General features: G+C 53.5%; 1 protein-coding gene across 2 annotated transcripts; it reads right to left on the bottom strand.

Annotated features, from left to right (window-relative positions):
- Positions 1 to 2,650: 2,650 nt before the first annotated feature.
- On the bottom strand, positions 2,651 to 12,999 carry LOC112850968 (uncharacterized). Of its 2 annotated transcripts, XM_086688470.1 has the most exons (4): positions 12,756 to 12,999; positions 11,242 to 11,326; positions 8,470 to 8,596; positions 2,651 to 5,103 (listed from the first exon to the last, which is right to left on the bottom strand). In XM_086688470.1, the coding sequence occupies exons 2-4, from the start codon at positions 11,272 to 11,274 to the stop codon at positions 3,410 to 3,412; spliced, it is 1,854 nt and encodes a 617-aa protein (XP_086544596.1). In that variant the 5' UTR covers positions 11,275 to 11,326; positions 12,756 to 12,999; the 3' UTR covers positions 2,651 to 3,409. The 2 variants fall into 2 exon arrangements, with proteins under 2 accessions (XP_086544596.1, XP_086544597.1); XM_086688471.1 differs by lacking the exon at positions 12,756 to 12,999 and having other exon boundaries at positions 11,242 to 12,568.
- Positions 13,000 to 15,328: the final 2,329 nt, after the last annotated feature.

Raw genomic sequence — 15,328 nt, 5'->3', positions numbered from 1 at the left:
AAGATGTTCCAAGCCCAAATTGTTTCTACCCTGAGATCAGCCATTCCTCTAGTTCCAAAGAACTGGCTCTTTTTAGTGTGGCTTCTTTGAGACCAAATCTGAGTGGCAGGTGTATTCATTGCTAGTAGGGTATTTTCTGGTGAGCTAGGAACCATAGGCACATAAAATAGACACACAGCTACACACAAAAAGGTATGTGTGCCCGTATATACACATACATATATGCATATACACATACATATACAGCAATACCTCCATTTTCAATCTACTACTCCCCTATATTTTTATGTCAATAGTGCGAATCCTAAAATCAACACATTTGTTAATATGCTAAGACCTGGGACACCTGAGTGGTTCAGTGGGTTGGGTGTCCAAGTTTGGCTCAGGTCATGATTTTGTGGTTCGTGGGTTCAAACCCCATGTCAGGCTCTATGCTGACAGCTTGGAGCCTGCAGCCTGCTTCAGATTCTCTGTCTCCCTCTTTCTGCCCTTCCCCCACTCGCACGCTGTCTCTGTCTCAAAAATAAGCATTAAAAAAAAAAATTTTTTTTAACGTTTATTCATTTTTGAGACAGAGAGAGACAGAGCATGAATGGGGGAAGGTCAGAGAGAGAGGGAGACACAGAATCTGAAACAGGCTCCAGGCTCTGAGCTGTCAGCACAGAGCCTGACGCGGGGCTCGAACTCATGGACTGCGAGATCATGACCTGAGCCGAAGTCGGACGCCCAACTGACTGAGCCACTCAGGTGCCCCAAGCATTAAAAAATTTTTAAAAATTTTTTGATGTTCATTTATTTTTGAGACAGAGACAGCATGAGCAGAGGAGGGGTAGAGAGAGAGACACACACAGAATCTGAAGCAGGCTCCAGGCTCTGAGCTGTCAGCACAGAGCCCGACATAGGGCTCGAACTCACGAGCTGTGAGATCATGACCTGAGCCAAAGTCGGACGCCTAACCGACTGAGCCACCCAGGCACCCCAACATTAAAATTTTTTTTAATTTTTTTTTTTAAAGTTTATTTATTTTTGGGACAGAGAGAGACAGAGCATGAACGGGGGAGGGGCAGAGAGAGAGGGAGACACAGAATCGGAAACAGGCTCCAGGCTCCGAGCCATCAGCCCAGAGCCTGACGCGGGGCTCGAACTCACGGACCGCGAGATCGTGACCTGGCTGAAGTCGGACGCTTAACCGACTGCACCACCCAGGTGCCCCATTCAACTTTTGTGTCAATAATTGAGACAGATCAGCAACTATCCAAGTAAGTTGGGCCCTCTAGTCAGGAGTGCACTCACCCCCGAAGTTTTTTCTGACACTCTGGGTGTAACTTCTGCAACTTCTGTCACTGCTGTGGCACTGCTAGGGAGGGAGCCTTTTCGTTCCTGGAGGTAGGGCAGAAGTGACACTGTGTGAGCACCTCCTATGGTTCCTACTGCTGTGCTGTATTTCCTTTTGTATCCTTGTGGGGGCAGGTGAGCAGGAGCTGAGTGCGATGGCAGGAGCTCGCATGACTCAGCTTGTCAGTGACCTGGCGTTTTCAGAGGGCTGCTGAAGAGCGTGTGGTTGGGGTCCATTTTTACTGAACTGCATTGGAATAGAGGAGCCTTAACATGTTTCCAAATGTAATGAATGTTCTCTTAAGAATTATATTCCTAGAGAGTCTGAACTATGCGCAATTGGCATGACGTATTTTCTACACTGGATTCAGGGGTAGGAACCTGGTTTCCTTGAGAACAAGAAGCTACCTACCCAAGGATAGAAGCACAGGGAAAGGAGGATATGTGTAATAATGGGAGGGGGACAAAATAGCTGCCCAGGAACCGAAGCTGAGCTGTCCTGTCCAGGATAGCCACTGGCCAGCTACGTGTGGCAAATGAGCATGTGAAAGGAGGCCACAGCCAAATGAGATGTCCTGCAGATGTAAAAGAAACTGGATTTGGAAGTTATAGTTAGTATACAGAAAGCAAACAAAACATCTCATTAGTGGTTTTTCATACTGATGTGTTGAAATGGTAACATTTGGGATATATAAGGACAGATATTAATTTCACCTGTTGCTTGCTTTTTATTTATTTTTTTAAATGTATTTATTTATTTTGAGAGAAAGAGGGCATGCGTGGGGGAGGGACAGAGAGAGAGAATCCTAAGCAGGCTCTGTGCTGTCAGCCCAGAGCCCGATGTGGGGCTCCATCCCACCAACTGTGAGACCATGAACTGAGCCGAAACCAGAGTCAGACACTCAACCAACTGAGCCACCCAGGCACCCTTCTTCTTGCTTTTTAAATAGGACTATTAGAATATTTAAATTTACCAATGTGGTTTGCATTTTTACTGGAGACTGCTGTTTTCTTAAGTGGCTTTTAAGTGACTATGACATTCCAAAAACAAAAACAAAAAACTTTAAAAGAGAAGAGGCATTCCACAAGCATAGTGAGGACTATTGGAAGACTATTTAAAATACGCTCCCCCAAGGGAGAAATTTCAAGTTAACTGGAAGCTTATATCCCAGCATTGTGATTGGAAAATCAAGCCAACTGATATAACCTTGATGGCTGGTGACCAAATCCAGCCAATGTAGCTTAAATATGGGCTCTAATGAGGATGGCAAGTCACCATTCCAAGTGTCATGGTGGTCAGAGAGACTGCTGTTAGTGAATTCAGGACGCAGTTTAATACTATGGACCTTCAAGATATATTATACAAAAGACAAAAGCTTTTTAAAAAACACTGGGAAAGGGACTCAATGAAAAACAGTCAAGAGAAGATTAACTTGTACATTTCTCAAGAGAGAGAAACCTTGCAAAACATAAGGTTCCAATGTGGAGGTGCTGTTGTTCAGAAGATGGTGGCTTAACAAAGGAAAAAAAAATCTTCCTTTTTGTGAATCCTCAACATGTGTTTCTAATGCCTGTGAGTCACCTGTAGAGAAATTCATAGTCGCCTCGCACCATTCATAAGCACCCCAAAGAACGTAACGTGCAATAATGATAAATTCTGCGTGTGGTTCCTGCATATGAAAAGCATTTGTCGGGTTTCTCACCACTTTGCAAACCTCTGGTTTGGAATAGTGTGAATCCTTGGACAGAAGCCATCCCCAGATCCACTACATTCCCCCACGCCCCCCCATTTTTCTCTTTTGTAGGTTCTCTGATGTAGCATTAGCGGTCACTCATGACTGAAGGTCCTCAACTCCACACTTCCTACCACTGTTTGGACGGGCCGATATCCGGGGACGGATGACCTAGAGCTCGGTATTCCCACAATCATTTCTGTCATTCCTCTCTAAGGGTGCGGGAAGGCTTGCGTATGCGTATATTCGTATTGTTTCCGTTAGGAATGGTGGGGTCAAGTCTGGTAAGGGATGAGCTATGACTTAAGGCTTTTCCAGGTCCGAGCAAATGTGAGGCGGGCCTACCCAGTATGAGTTCTCTGGTGCTTGGTGAGGGATGAGCTGTGTGTGAAGGCCTTCCCGCAGTCCCTGCACTCATATGGCTTCTCTCCCGTGTGGATCCGCCGGTGCTGCGTGAGGTGGGTGCTCTGCCTGAACGATTTCCCACAGTCCTGACACTCGTAGGGCTTCTCCCCGGTGTGCGTGCGCTCGTGCTGGCTGAGCGATGAGCTGTGGCTGAAGGATTTTCCGCACTCATTGCAGCCGTAGGGCTTTTCCTTGGTGTGGATCCTCTGGTGTTCCACGAGAAGGGAGCTCTGGCTGAAGGCCCTGCCGCACGCGTTACACTCGTACGGCTTCTCGCCCGTGTGCGTCCTCTGGTGCTGGACGAGCGGGGCCAGCTGGCTGAAGGCCCGGCCGCACTCGCGGCACCCGTAGGGCTTCTCGCCCGTGTGGATGCGCTGGTGCTTGGTCAGGGACGAGCTGTGGCCGAAGGCCTTGCCGCAGTCGCCGCACTCGTACGGCCTCTCCCCGGTGTGGACCCTCTGGTGCTGGGTGAGGTGCGTGCTCTGGCGGAAGGCCTTGCCGCACCGGCCGCACTCGTACGGCTTCTCCCCGGTGTGCGTGCGCTCGTGCTGGCTGAGGGACGAGCTGTGGCTGAAGGTCTTCCCGCACTCGTTGCAGCCGTAGGGCCGCTCGCCCGTGTGGATCCTGCGGTGCTCGGTGAGCAGCGTGCTCTGGCTGAAGGCCTTGCCGCAGTCGCCGCACTCGTACGGCCGCTCGCCCGTGTGCGTCCTCTGGTGCTGCACGAGCGGCGTGATCTGCGTGAAGGCCTTGCCGCACTCCAGGCACTCGTAGGGCTTCTCGCCCGTGTGGATGCGCTGGTGCTTGGTCAGGGACGAGCTGTGGCCGAAGGCCTTGCCGCAGTCCCCGCAGCGGTACGGCCTCTCCCCGGTGTGGACGCGCACGTGCTGGCTGAGGTGGATGCTCTGGCGGAAGGCCTTGCCGCACTCGCCGCACTCGTACGGCTTCTCCCCGGTGTGCGTGCGCTCGTGCTGGCTGAAGGACGAGCGGAAGCTGAAGGCCTTGCCGCACTCGCCGCACTCGTACGGCTTCTCGCCCGTGTGGGTCCTCTGGTGCTGGACCAGCGGGGCGATCTGGTTGAAGGTCTTCCCACACTGGGGGCACCGGTAAGGTTTCTCGCCGGTGTGGATCCTCTGGTGTTTGGTGAGGGCCGAGCTGTTTCGGAAGCCTTTCCCGCATTCGGGACACTCGTAAGGCCTCTCTCCCGTGTGCGTTCGGTGGTGCTCGAGGAGTGCCGAGCTGTGACCGAAGGCCTTGCCGCATGCCTGACATTCGTAGGGCTTCGCTTTTGCGTGTGTTTTCTGCTCGGCGTGGAGCCCTGGGTCCGGCTTCCCCCGCCCCCCGCGCGTCCCCGGCACGTGGAGGCCTTGCCTTTCTGGAGTCATTGGCTGAGTTGGGAAGCGGGGGCTCAGACTGAAGTTTCCCCCAAACCCATCCCCCTGCTGCTGCTGCTGCATGGGTGTCTTCACCACATGGCTCTCCCGACTCTGTCCGTGGCAGCCCTCTGCATCGTCACCCTCTGAGTACCACAGACTATCCCACAGGAACCTTTCTGCCAGGGCACTGGTACGTATTCCTTCAGTGATGTCTTGAGTTGGGGTGGACACTTTGGTTTGGGGTCTGGTTTCCAAATCTGGAAGAAAAAAAAACCCGGAAATGTTCCTTAATTTCTGTTTGGGGGGAAGGGTTTGGGTTGGGTGGGTGGACGGATGGAAGGATAAAACTGATGGTTTTGGGGGCGCCTCAGTCAGCTGTGTCCGACTTCAGCTCAGGTCATGATCTCACGGCTGGTGAGTTTGAGCCCGCGTGGGGCTCTGTGCTGACAGCTCAGAGCCTGGAGCCTGCTTCAGATTCTGTGTCTCCCTCTCTCTCTGCCCCTACCCTGCTCATGCTCTGTCTCTCTCTCTCAAAAAAAAAAAAAAAAAAATACACATTAAAAAAAAACTGATGGTTTTGAAAGGCTCAAGGCACAAGTGACTTTAACCATTTAAAAATACAGTTTTGCAAATCAGGGAAGGAACGCAAGCAGGAGAGGAAGCTCTGAGAGTGGTCAGGGATGGGGTAGCTGGCGCAGGGGCCTGAGTGGGGCTTGCAAGGGGAACACAGAGAACGAGACAGGGAGGCAATGCGAGGCAGACAGAGGGCATCCAGGGAAGCTGTGGACAGACGCCCCAGGCTGGAAGGAGCAGAGCGACGGCCAGGCCCCAGTGAAAGCAGCCTCCATGGCACCAGGTGGCAACGGAGGAAGAGCCGTCTCACAGGTGAAGGACCACCCGGCCCAGCTCTCCCTCTGCCCCAGCTCTCCCACTAACAAGGTCCGCTTTCTGCTTGGCGGGCTCTGGCTGCTGTTCCACCTGCCCCTGATGTGAAGAAACGCATCAGCTCCCCCAGACTGGAGGCCGCTGAGAGGCGCATCGCCGGAGGATGGATAGATGACCTGAGCTGTCTGGGAGGACTTGGATCTGGTCTGCTGGGTCCATCTCACCATCTGAGAGTTCCCGGAGGGCAGGGTTTCTGTCCACCTGGGTCACCCCTGCACCCACGCCTTCAGCTGAGGCCAGCAGACATGGGGGACGAACAAACAAACGTACCCCGCCCCGCTCCTTCCTGGCAGGACTTCCTGCCCCGGTACCCAGCCCCTTCTGCACAGCCGAGCCCTTGCGCATGCCGCCCCCACCCCAACACCGGACTGGCCCTAAGGTGTGATATGGGCACTGTGCCCATTTAGGTTATGCTCCAGTGAGGTGTTAAGGGAAAAAAAAAAAAAAAAAGAGGGGTCAAGCCAGGTGTGGCTGGCAAAATAGCAGCTCCCAAAGATGTCTGTGTTCTAATTCCTGGAACTGGTGAGGAATAGAGGCTGCTAACCCTTGCACATTAGCTAGTCCTCTGAGATTACCCCGGGTGGTCCCAAGGCAACCACAAGGGTTCTGGAATGTGCGAGAGAGGCAGGAGGGCCAGGGCCAGAGGGATGTAAGACCTGAGGGCCGTGCTCAGTTGGTAGACGGACGAGGCCATGCTCAGTTGGGAGACGGACGGACAAGGAATGTGAGCACCTCTGGAAGCTGGAAAGTCAAAGGAGCTGGGTTCTCTGCAGGCCCCACGGGAGGAGCGCTGCCCTGCTCACACATGGAATGTAGCACAGAGATGCCCACTTCGGACTTCTGACCTCTGGACTGTAAGATAATGTGCGTTGCTTTAAGCCATGAGGTTTGTGGCAATTTGTTAGAGGAGCCATACGAAGCTAATATTCTAGGTAAGGGCTGGTTACCCCTTTTGCTGGGGAGACTCTGTCCTGACCCCCTCCCACATGCCGGCCATTCTTTCTGGGCCCTGGCGATGGGCCGTTGCTTAAACAGGGTCAGGGCCTGACACCAGGGGAGACTGCCTGCCAGTGGGCAGGATGGCCTCACTGCCCAAAGAGTCGGTATTGGTCTCAGGAGCTGGATAAGGTGTATGAAGAGCAGAGCCCCACAGGCACACGGAAAAGCCCAGACTGGATCCATGGGCCCACAGATACATGAGTCATAAATGCTTCTGTGGTTTAAACTGCTCAGGCCGCCGAGTTTGTTACGCATTAAGAGTAGACTGCTGCCCACCCTGGTGCCTTTGCACTTGCTGTTCCTGCTGCCCAGAACCCTGTCCTCCCAGCTTGTTTCATGGCTGCACTGTTCTCATGACTCAGACGTTAGCCACATGTTGCCTCATCTCTGCTCAGGTCCTCCCCACAACCCTGGTCTCTGCCTCATGACCTGCTTCACTTCCTCAGCACTCATCATGTGCCGTGAGCATCTTGTGCAGTTATTGCTTTACGTATCGTGTGCCCCTTCCCTCACCAAGAACGTAAATTCAGTGAAGATGAGGGCTTGGTCTCAGCCACAGCAGAACAGGTGCTTGGTGCACATTTCCTAAAAGACTGAGTAGTGGGGCGCCTGGGTGGTTCAGTCAGTTAAGCGTCCGACTTTGGCTCAGGTCATGATCTAGTAGTCCGTGAGTTCAGGCCCTGTGTCGGGCTCTGTGAGGACTGCTCAGAGCCTGGAGCGTGCTTTGGAGTCTGTGTCTCCCTCTCTCTCTGCCCCCTTCCCCACTCACACTCTGTCTGTTTCTCTCTCAAAAATAAACATAAAAAAAATTTAAAACAAGAACTGAACAGTCAATTTGCTCTGAAGAATGTGAGAGCAGACATGGAGAGTGCCCGGGGTGTGACTGGGGCCCTCCCAGCCCTGCAAGGCTCTCCCCTCACTGCGCACACGCCTCTGGAAACCCCATCGTCTACCACTCATGGTTCCTCCTGCTCCAGCAGGGAGACAACATCCGGCTTCGGGAGCCAGCATCTTGCCCAAGGGGAGACGCGCAGAGTACACATTTGTGTTCCCCGCCCCTTCCCGCCCCTCCATCTGCTCCACCTTCAGTCTTCCTAGACTCAATCGGATGCAGGTCCCAGAGGCCACAGTTGTAGCCCCCTTAGGACCCCCATCCCTGGCTGTGGGAGGATGTGTGACCCAGCCCGGGCCAATCAGGCTCTGCTGCTTCTCCTGCCCGCCCTGGCAACAGTGACCAGTGTGGAGGGGACCTGGCCACCACACCAAGACAACCCAGGGGCCTTCCATGGGTGCCCAGGACACAGGCCCGGTCTTTTCCGCTGGTCTCAGACATGGAAGAGGCACCTGGGCAGCTCTCTTCTTACCATCAGAGGCCCACCTGCAAATGGAGGCAGAGTGAGGTAGAGGGAGGAGGTGGGGAGGGAGGGGGCTCCTGACAGCACCACAGGAAGACTCAGGTAGGTCTACCCTGGCACCCACTCTTCCCCTCTTACCTCATGATTTTCTGCTTCTAGCATTTTCAGTGGGATCTGCAACATGCAACCAAACATTGGGTCTCTAAAGCCCAACACTCATTCTAGGTGTTTGCTTTTATGGCCTAGACCTATCCCAACTTTTGACCCAGAAGAACTAGAATCTGTGCTGGGGGCAGACCAGCGGGGGCTCGAGTGTAGCCTTACCCACGGAGACCAGGAGCCTGAAGGTCTCCAGCATCACATCGCGGTACAGGGTCCTCTGGGCGGGCTCCAGCTGCCCCCACTCCTCCTGGGTGAAGTCCACAACCACGTCCTCAAAGGTCACTTGCTCCTGAAACATCACACGCAAATGTCCTCACCCAGGCCAAGCCCGGTGATAGCTGCTAACGTGAGCAGCTGGTGAACAGGGACATGAGCCAGGCTGATTTTTCTCAGGTCTGAGGATTTGGGCCAGGTTTTCCCGTGGGACTGGGGGGTTCTGCTGGAGGAAAGGGGGTCTAAGGAGAGAAGAGGACATAACCCAGTCATGCAGACACAGGATCCCCGAGATGCCATAATGGTGGTGACTGAGGGAGGGGTATGAAGGAGCCCTGGGGGGGGGGGGGCTGAAAGCCTCCCACGCATCAACCAGAATGTCCACTAGTGTCCATACCTGTAGTCACCAAGCTGCACACTCCTGTAAATCTACACTGTGCATTAACCATAGCTGAATACAAAGTGGGGCTGGGGAGACAGAAAACGGCCAATGCGGTGATGGGAACAAGCAAATGAACCGGATGTGGGGTCTCCAGTGACAGGACCCTTGGAGACTGTTTCCTACTCTTTAATTTTGGACCTTTGAACACTGGGGTAAAAACACGATCCTCAAGGAGAAAGGCTGATGGGTTCTGGGGGTGTGGGGAGGTTCTGGGGGCATTTCCCATCATGATCACACCTGCACGGGTTTTCTGAAATTCCCACACAAGGCCAGTTTCTTCCACGACTGGATGGAGAATTGATGATTTTCTTGAAGGGACGTGAGGGTCAGGGGCAGACATCCTCCACAAAGGTAGCTTTCATCTCACCAAATCACGTGCTATGGATGGCCGGGGAACAGAGGAAAAGCCCAGGGTCTTTGCGTGTCACTGCCCCATGTGAGGGGGGTGAGGGACACAGGGTGACCAAATACTGGATCCTGGCCCACCTGGCAGCATCTGTCTCTGCGAAAGCTTCTCTTCCCAAAGGAAGGGAGCTGTGAGGCATGAACTAGGCATCTGGGGTGGGGGGTGGCACTGTCAAAACCCGGCCCTGCACCCAGACGATAGGGCTTCAAACTCCAACCCCAGGTACATCCTTTAATGTTTACTTATTTTTGAGACAGAGCGCGAGAGACAGAGTGTGAGCGGGGGAGGGGCAGAGAGAGAGGGAGACACAGAATCCGAAGCAGGCTCCAGGCTCCGAGCTGTTAGCACAGAGCCTGACACAGGGCTTGAAACCACGAACCGCGAGATCATGACCTGAGGCAAAGTTGGACACTCAATCGACTGAGCTACCCAGGCGCCCCTCAGGTATATCTTTTAAAGTGCTCAGTGCCTTCCTCCCCTCATCCGTAAGTTGTTGAGGACTTCCTGAGAGGGCTGTTGGAAGGAGTGAAGGAATTGACGTGATGCATTTACCCCAGGCCTGGCACACAGTGTATGAGCCACCATTCAGATAGGCATGCCGGAAGACTTGGAAGTTTTAACTTTCTTTTGCCAATTTCCCTATTTCCCCCACATTTTCCAGACTCAGTAGGTCTCAGTGGTTATCTGCAGAGACTTACTGAATACAGGGTCACTGTTCTGGGCACCACAGATGCCATGGAAACGAGACACGCGCCTGGCCTCGTGGTGCCTGTGTGCTAGCTGCAGGGTCAGGGAGCTGGCCAAAACTCAAATCCCAGGAGGGGTCAGTGCCCCAGTGAAAATGGGAGGGGCGCTTCTGGGGCAGCCGTGCAGACGTCTGCAAGGGCCATGAAGGCAGCAAGACATGTGCTGAGCACTGGAGGCCCCACTGGGGGCAGGGGGTCTGAGGCCGGGCTCAGCCACTCCCAGCAGCGGGGCCTCAGGGTTGTGACTTGTGTCCATGCCTGTTTCCTCACTGCCACCTCATGGGGCTGATGTGGGGGTAGAATAGGGTGAAATGTGTCCAGCGCTGACCACAGGGTTTGGCACCTTTACTGTTCCACCTGTTCACTGAGTGCCTACTGTGCGCCGGGCCTTTGCGTGTGACAAAAATGGTCAGAACTGCTTCCCAAGGCCCTAGGCCCCATACAGGTGGCCTAGGAGACTCTGTTCGCCGTCTTCCCATTACCTATGTGTGCCTGCCCTTCATGGAAATGCTTGGCGTGGTTCCACCTCTAGGCCTTTGCTCACGCTGTTCCCCTGCCTGGAACATGATTCCTGTGGGCCTTGACCTCACTGCCCCTTCCCCTGCAGGTCTCTGTTTGGGGGCCACTTCACAGGGAGGCCTTCTGGGCTATGCTGGTTAATGCCTGGTGCCCAGCCCATCTTCTTCTGGACCTCATTTCTCTGCACGTCACTCGGCACATTTATGTTCCTCACAGGGACTGTGACCCCATGGGGATGGTGAAGATTTTCTCCTCTTGTCTGTTCTTGCACCTGCAATTTCTAGAACAGGGCCTGGGAGGCACCTAGTCCATGGCAGGTGCTAAATAACTGTCGCCTAAGGGACTGGATGGAGATAGTGAGTTGAGAAAGTGCCAGACACATCAGTGGGATGGATGCTGTGTGCCAGAGTAGAACGGGGCAGTTGAGGGACTCAGGGAGATCCTCTCTGAGGCGGTGAGGTGTGAGAACCTCAAGAGAATGACTCTGGACAAAGCACATTCCTGGCAGGGGGCAGAGTAAGGGCGAAGGCCCTGAGAGCAGAATGAGTCTGGCGGGACCCGAGGCTAGGGCCTGGGAAGCCTGAGTGTGAGGGTGGTGGTGTACTCACCGGGGCCCCGGCAGCGAGGAGCCCAGCAGTCATTCCCTCCTCCTCTGGCCTCTTCCAGGAACAGCCAGCTCCTCTGCAGGTGGTTCTGGGGGGAGAAGGGAGGCAAGAGATGGGGCAAGTGCCTGTGGTGGACAGAAACCCTACCCTGGCATCTGTGTGTGGGAAGGAGGGGCTGTGGCTGTGGGAGCCTGGAGCCCTGCACCCGGGCCAAACCCAACAGTAGTGAAACCTCAGCTCGGCATTTTCCCGGCACCTACTGTGTGCCCAGGGCTATTCCAGGTGTTGTTGACAGATGACCTCGAATTTTCCTACTCCACTTCACAAATAGGAAAAGTGAGGGCCACGGTGGGCAAGGAGCACACCCCCAGTTGCCCAATAGGGTGATGACTATTCCTGTTACCATGACAGAAAGCTAGACAGTTATGGGGTCTTTGGGTATTGTGTGCCTCAGTTTTCCTCTCCCATAAAATGGGAGTGGTGACCTAACAGAGGTTATAGGAATTAATGTGTGGAAAGGGCTGAACATGGAGCCTGGCAGGCAGCAGGATGCACAAGTGAACACAAGAAGTATACACCACTGGTGCTGGAAAGAAAGCCTCTTGCTTCAGTGAGCATCTACTTTGCTCGACATGCAGGCCCTGTTGATGGTGGTTCATAAACTCCTCTCTGGCTCAGTGCCCCAAATGAAACTCAGGCCAAAGGCAGTATGCATTTCCCTGGTCTCTCTGAACCTTTCCTTCATGACTCTGATTCTGTCTCATCCCACTTGTGCCCTGTGGTCTTCACAGCAGTTTCCAAGATGGCAGTTATCTTGTTCAGTGATGTGTTGATGGGGTTCTCATCATCTCCCTGACTCCCTGACTCCCCTGGAGACTCTGGGGGCCGAGACAATGTTGTGGGCTCTTGGATATAGGCTAGGACCTCGCCCTTAGAGCATCTAAACATGTGCTCGCTGAATTAATGAAGGAGAGTGGATGGTCCCTACCTTGAAGTCAGTGCTCAATAAGACTTTAATATAAGGAGTCTGTTTTCTGGGTCCCAGGCGGCTGGGATTAAAGTCTTATGCTTTTGGTCTCCCTCATCATCATCATCCTGAGAAGCCCCTCAGCAAGGTGAAGCTCCAGAGGTGACAGTGGGGCCTCGGCCTTCCCCACCCTCCGAACCCCGAACATCCCACCCAAGCAAGGGAGGGATGCAGGCCAGGTTGGCTCCAGTCTCTGAAGGGTCGGGCCCGCTAGGATCTCTGATTGTTACCCCGAAGCCGGAGGGTCCCACCTCTTTTGCCAAAGCCAGGTCCCCACCCTGGCCCCAACTCCTCCTCTCGGACCCGGAGACACCCCCACCCCCACCCCCAAACCGGGCCCCGCCCACTCGGTCCCGCCCCCACCGCCCCCGAAGCGACCCGCCCCGGGCCCAAAGCAGGAAAAGGGACTCTACGCAGACGCACGCGGTAAGACCCCTGGATGCCCTCCCGTCTCGGCCTCCTCCGTTCCAGCGACCCCAGTCCCACTTACCAGCCGGACCGCGAGACAAAGGCCGCAGCCGCCACCAGCAGGGTCTGCGCCTGCGCAGGCGGACGCCCAACTACATCTCCCAGAGGGCGGCGCGCGCACTTCCGGTCGTTTCCTTGCTCGGCCGGCCTCCTCCTCGGGCCCTGGCTGCTGAGCTCGGAGTCCGAGTTCGGCCGCGCGGACCCCGCCGGCCTTAGTCTCGCCTCCCTGACCCAAAGCTCTCCTACGCCGTATTCCCTTGTCTGATGGCCGGACAAATGCCACGGCCGCCTTTGGCCGGGACTGCGCCTGCGCAGGCGGGCGCTGAACTACAACTCCCAGAGGGCCACGGGCAGGTTCCGTGCGCTTCTGCCCCACCCGTCGTCGCGCGGGACCGGACCCGAGTTCTAGTTTCGACGCCCGTACTTATGGCGCCCTCACGAGTGTCCACGCCGTGCGGGCTGTGTCGTGAGCCCCGCGAACGTCGCTCCCGCACTCTTAACAGCGGGGACTGGCCCGGGACTAGTTTAGACAGAGTGGTCAGGGGGGTCGGGGATGCTGAGCAAAGGCTGCGGGAAGAGCCTGGGGAGCAGTCTCCGGACCGGGGGCACAGCCGCGCTAAGGCCGCGGCGGAGAGGCCAGTGAGGAGGCATTGTGAGCGTCCAGGTGAGTCCCCTCGGAGTAGCGACACACTGCTTTCATATTGGAAATTGTGCCGTAAAACTTTATTGTTGTAAAACCAACCGGTGTTTCCAAAAATCAAACAAAATGCAAGACAACAATGATACACACACACAAAACGGAAACATTCACTAAGATGCCAAACACAGGAGCCGTTTACATTTTGCCACACCGACTCAGCTTTGCAGTACTTAGTACAGGGTTCTAGGAAACATCACGTGGTGGACATGTTTTTAAATTGCTTCACGTCATTGTCAAATGTGTGCATTTGAACAGCAGCATAATATTCAAAGCCCATGTGCCCTCGCTGACCGAATTTGTCATTTGCTGAACATTGACCAAGGCCTGCCAGGCGCTGAGCCCCGGGTACAGCAGCGCACAGTGGACTAGGTGCCAGTGGACAAGATGTGCACACTCGCCATTCCCCACTCAAGCCAGACTTACTTTCACTGATGAACACTGACCGTCCCTGGAGCAGTGAGTGGAAAGAATCTAACCAAGGCTGAGCCATGTGCACTTGCCCTTTTAAGAAAGACTGATTTATTCAAGTCAGGGTTTGCATGCTGAATTTGAAGCGAAGAACAAGTTTTAAGGGCATTTTTTTCTTTGAAAGAACTCTGACTCTGAAAACAGCAGAGAAGACAGTAAGAATTCTCATGTTAGGGAAGAACCTAGCTGGGTACATTTTTTACACACAAAGACACTTGAAAAGATTAGGCTGATTCTCAACATGAATGAAAGACCTTAAATTTCATAAGCCCTAAAACTGGTTGTTACAAAAAAAAATATAATGGATGGCTCAAAATCAGAATGCACTGATGTAAACAAGGCAAAGACAAGCTTATTGGCTTTTCTTTAAAGTGTCTTGTACATTCAAAGACTATAAAAGGCCCACATTTGTGATTGTCATACTGAAAGCCCACCTGCTCTTCTCTCTACTACAGTTTGAAGGCTTTAAAATATACATAAGATGTCAATTATCAGTTCCCTCACCTGCAAACCCAAATTCAAAGAGATACTTTTTTTTTCTTTTTTCTTCCACAAAATATGTACTCTACTCCCCCCCTCCCCCCCCCCCCCCCCGCCTTCCTTTTACTGGCTCAAAAGGTATGTATGTGTACACACTCCCATTATGAAATCTTTTTCTCAAAAAGGTCTGGGCAGAGTCCTGGTGATGAGCTGTTGATGCTGCCACACAGACTTGCCTGCTCACGGGGACATACCCCAGCCCTAATACCGAGCCGCGTGGCTCTACATACCTCCCTTGGGACTTGACCCTGTTACCTTCCTCTAGCCTTCTAATCCTTGTTTTTTTCCAACCAACTTTCACAAACTCAAATGCCTGCAGGGGCTGGGCTCTGTTTGAAGGGATGGATGCTGATGGTCTCAGCCAAGTGGTGCCACGTGGACAGGTAAGCCGAGTGTCGCAGGTCTGAACTTCTCAAAAGAAGCCAAAAATTTGGATCTCTGTGTGAAATCTCTTGATTCACAGGGTATTCAAAGAGTTTTAAAACACTGTCCGTTAAACAGGATGATCTGAAGGCTAGCTCTGTGATGCTCTCACCACTCCAGACCGTGTTGGTAACCAGTGGCTGGGTACCACTCAGGCCAGTCTCGACTTCCTCTAACCTCAGGGTCGCCTTCACCTGGCTGTGACAGGACCCTACCAGAAGCAGGTGCATTAGAAATCAGTGTGGCTTTCAAGGAATTCTATAATCATTATGGATAGCACAACTTCATTACATTCTAATTTTGTTAAATTGTTTGACATATACATTTAAATATATTACAGCATTTATCCTTGTGGATATATTTCATCCTTTAAACAAAAAATCATTTTGGGAGCCTCAGAACCTGGCAGTGCCCAGGCCTCTTCTCCTCCCAGAGGTCCTGGCTTCAGTGGGAAGGAGGGTGGT

The sequence above is a fragment of the Puma concolor genome, chromosome E2 (assembly GCF_028749965.1).
Source record: "Puma concolor isolate L17-30 chromosome E2, mPumCon1.1.hap2, whole genome shotgun sequence".
NCBI classification, from domain to species: Eukaryota; Metazoa; Chordata; class Mammalia; order Carnivora; family Felidae; genus Puma; species Puma concolor.
This window is presented reverse-complemented; position numbering and strand designations above follow the sequence as displayed.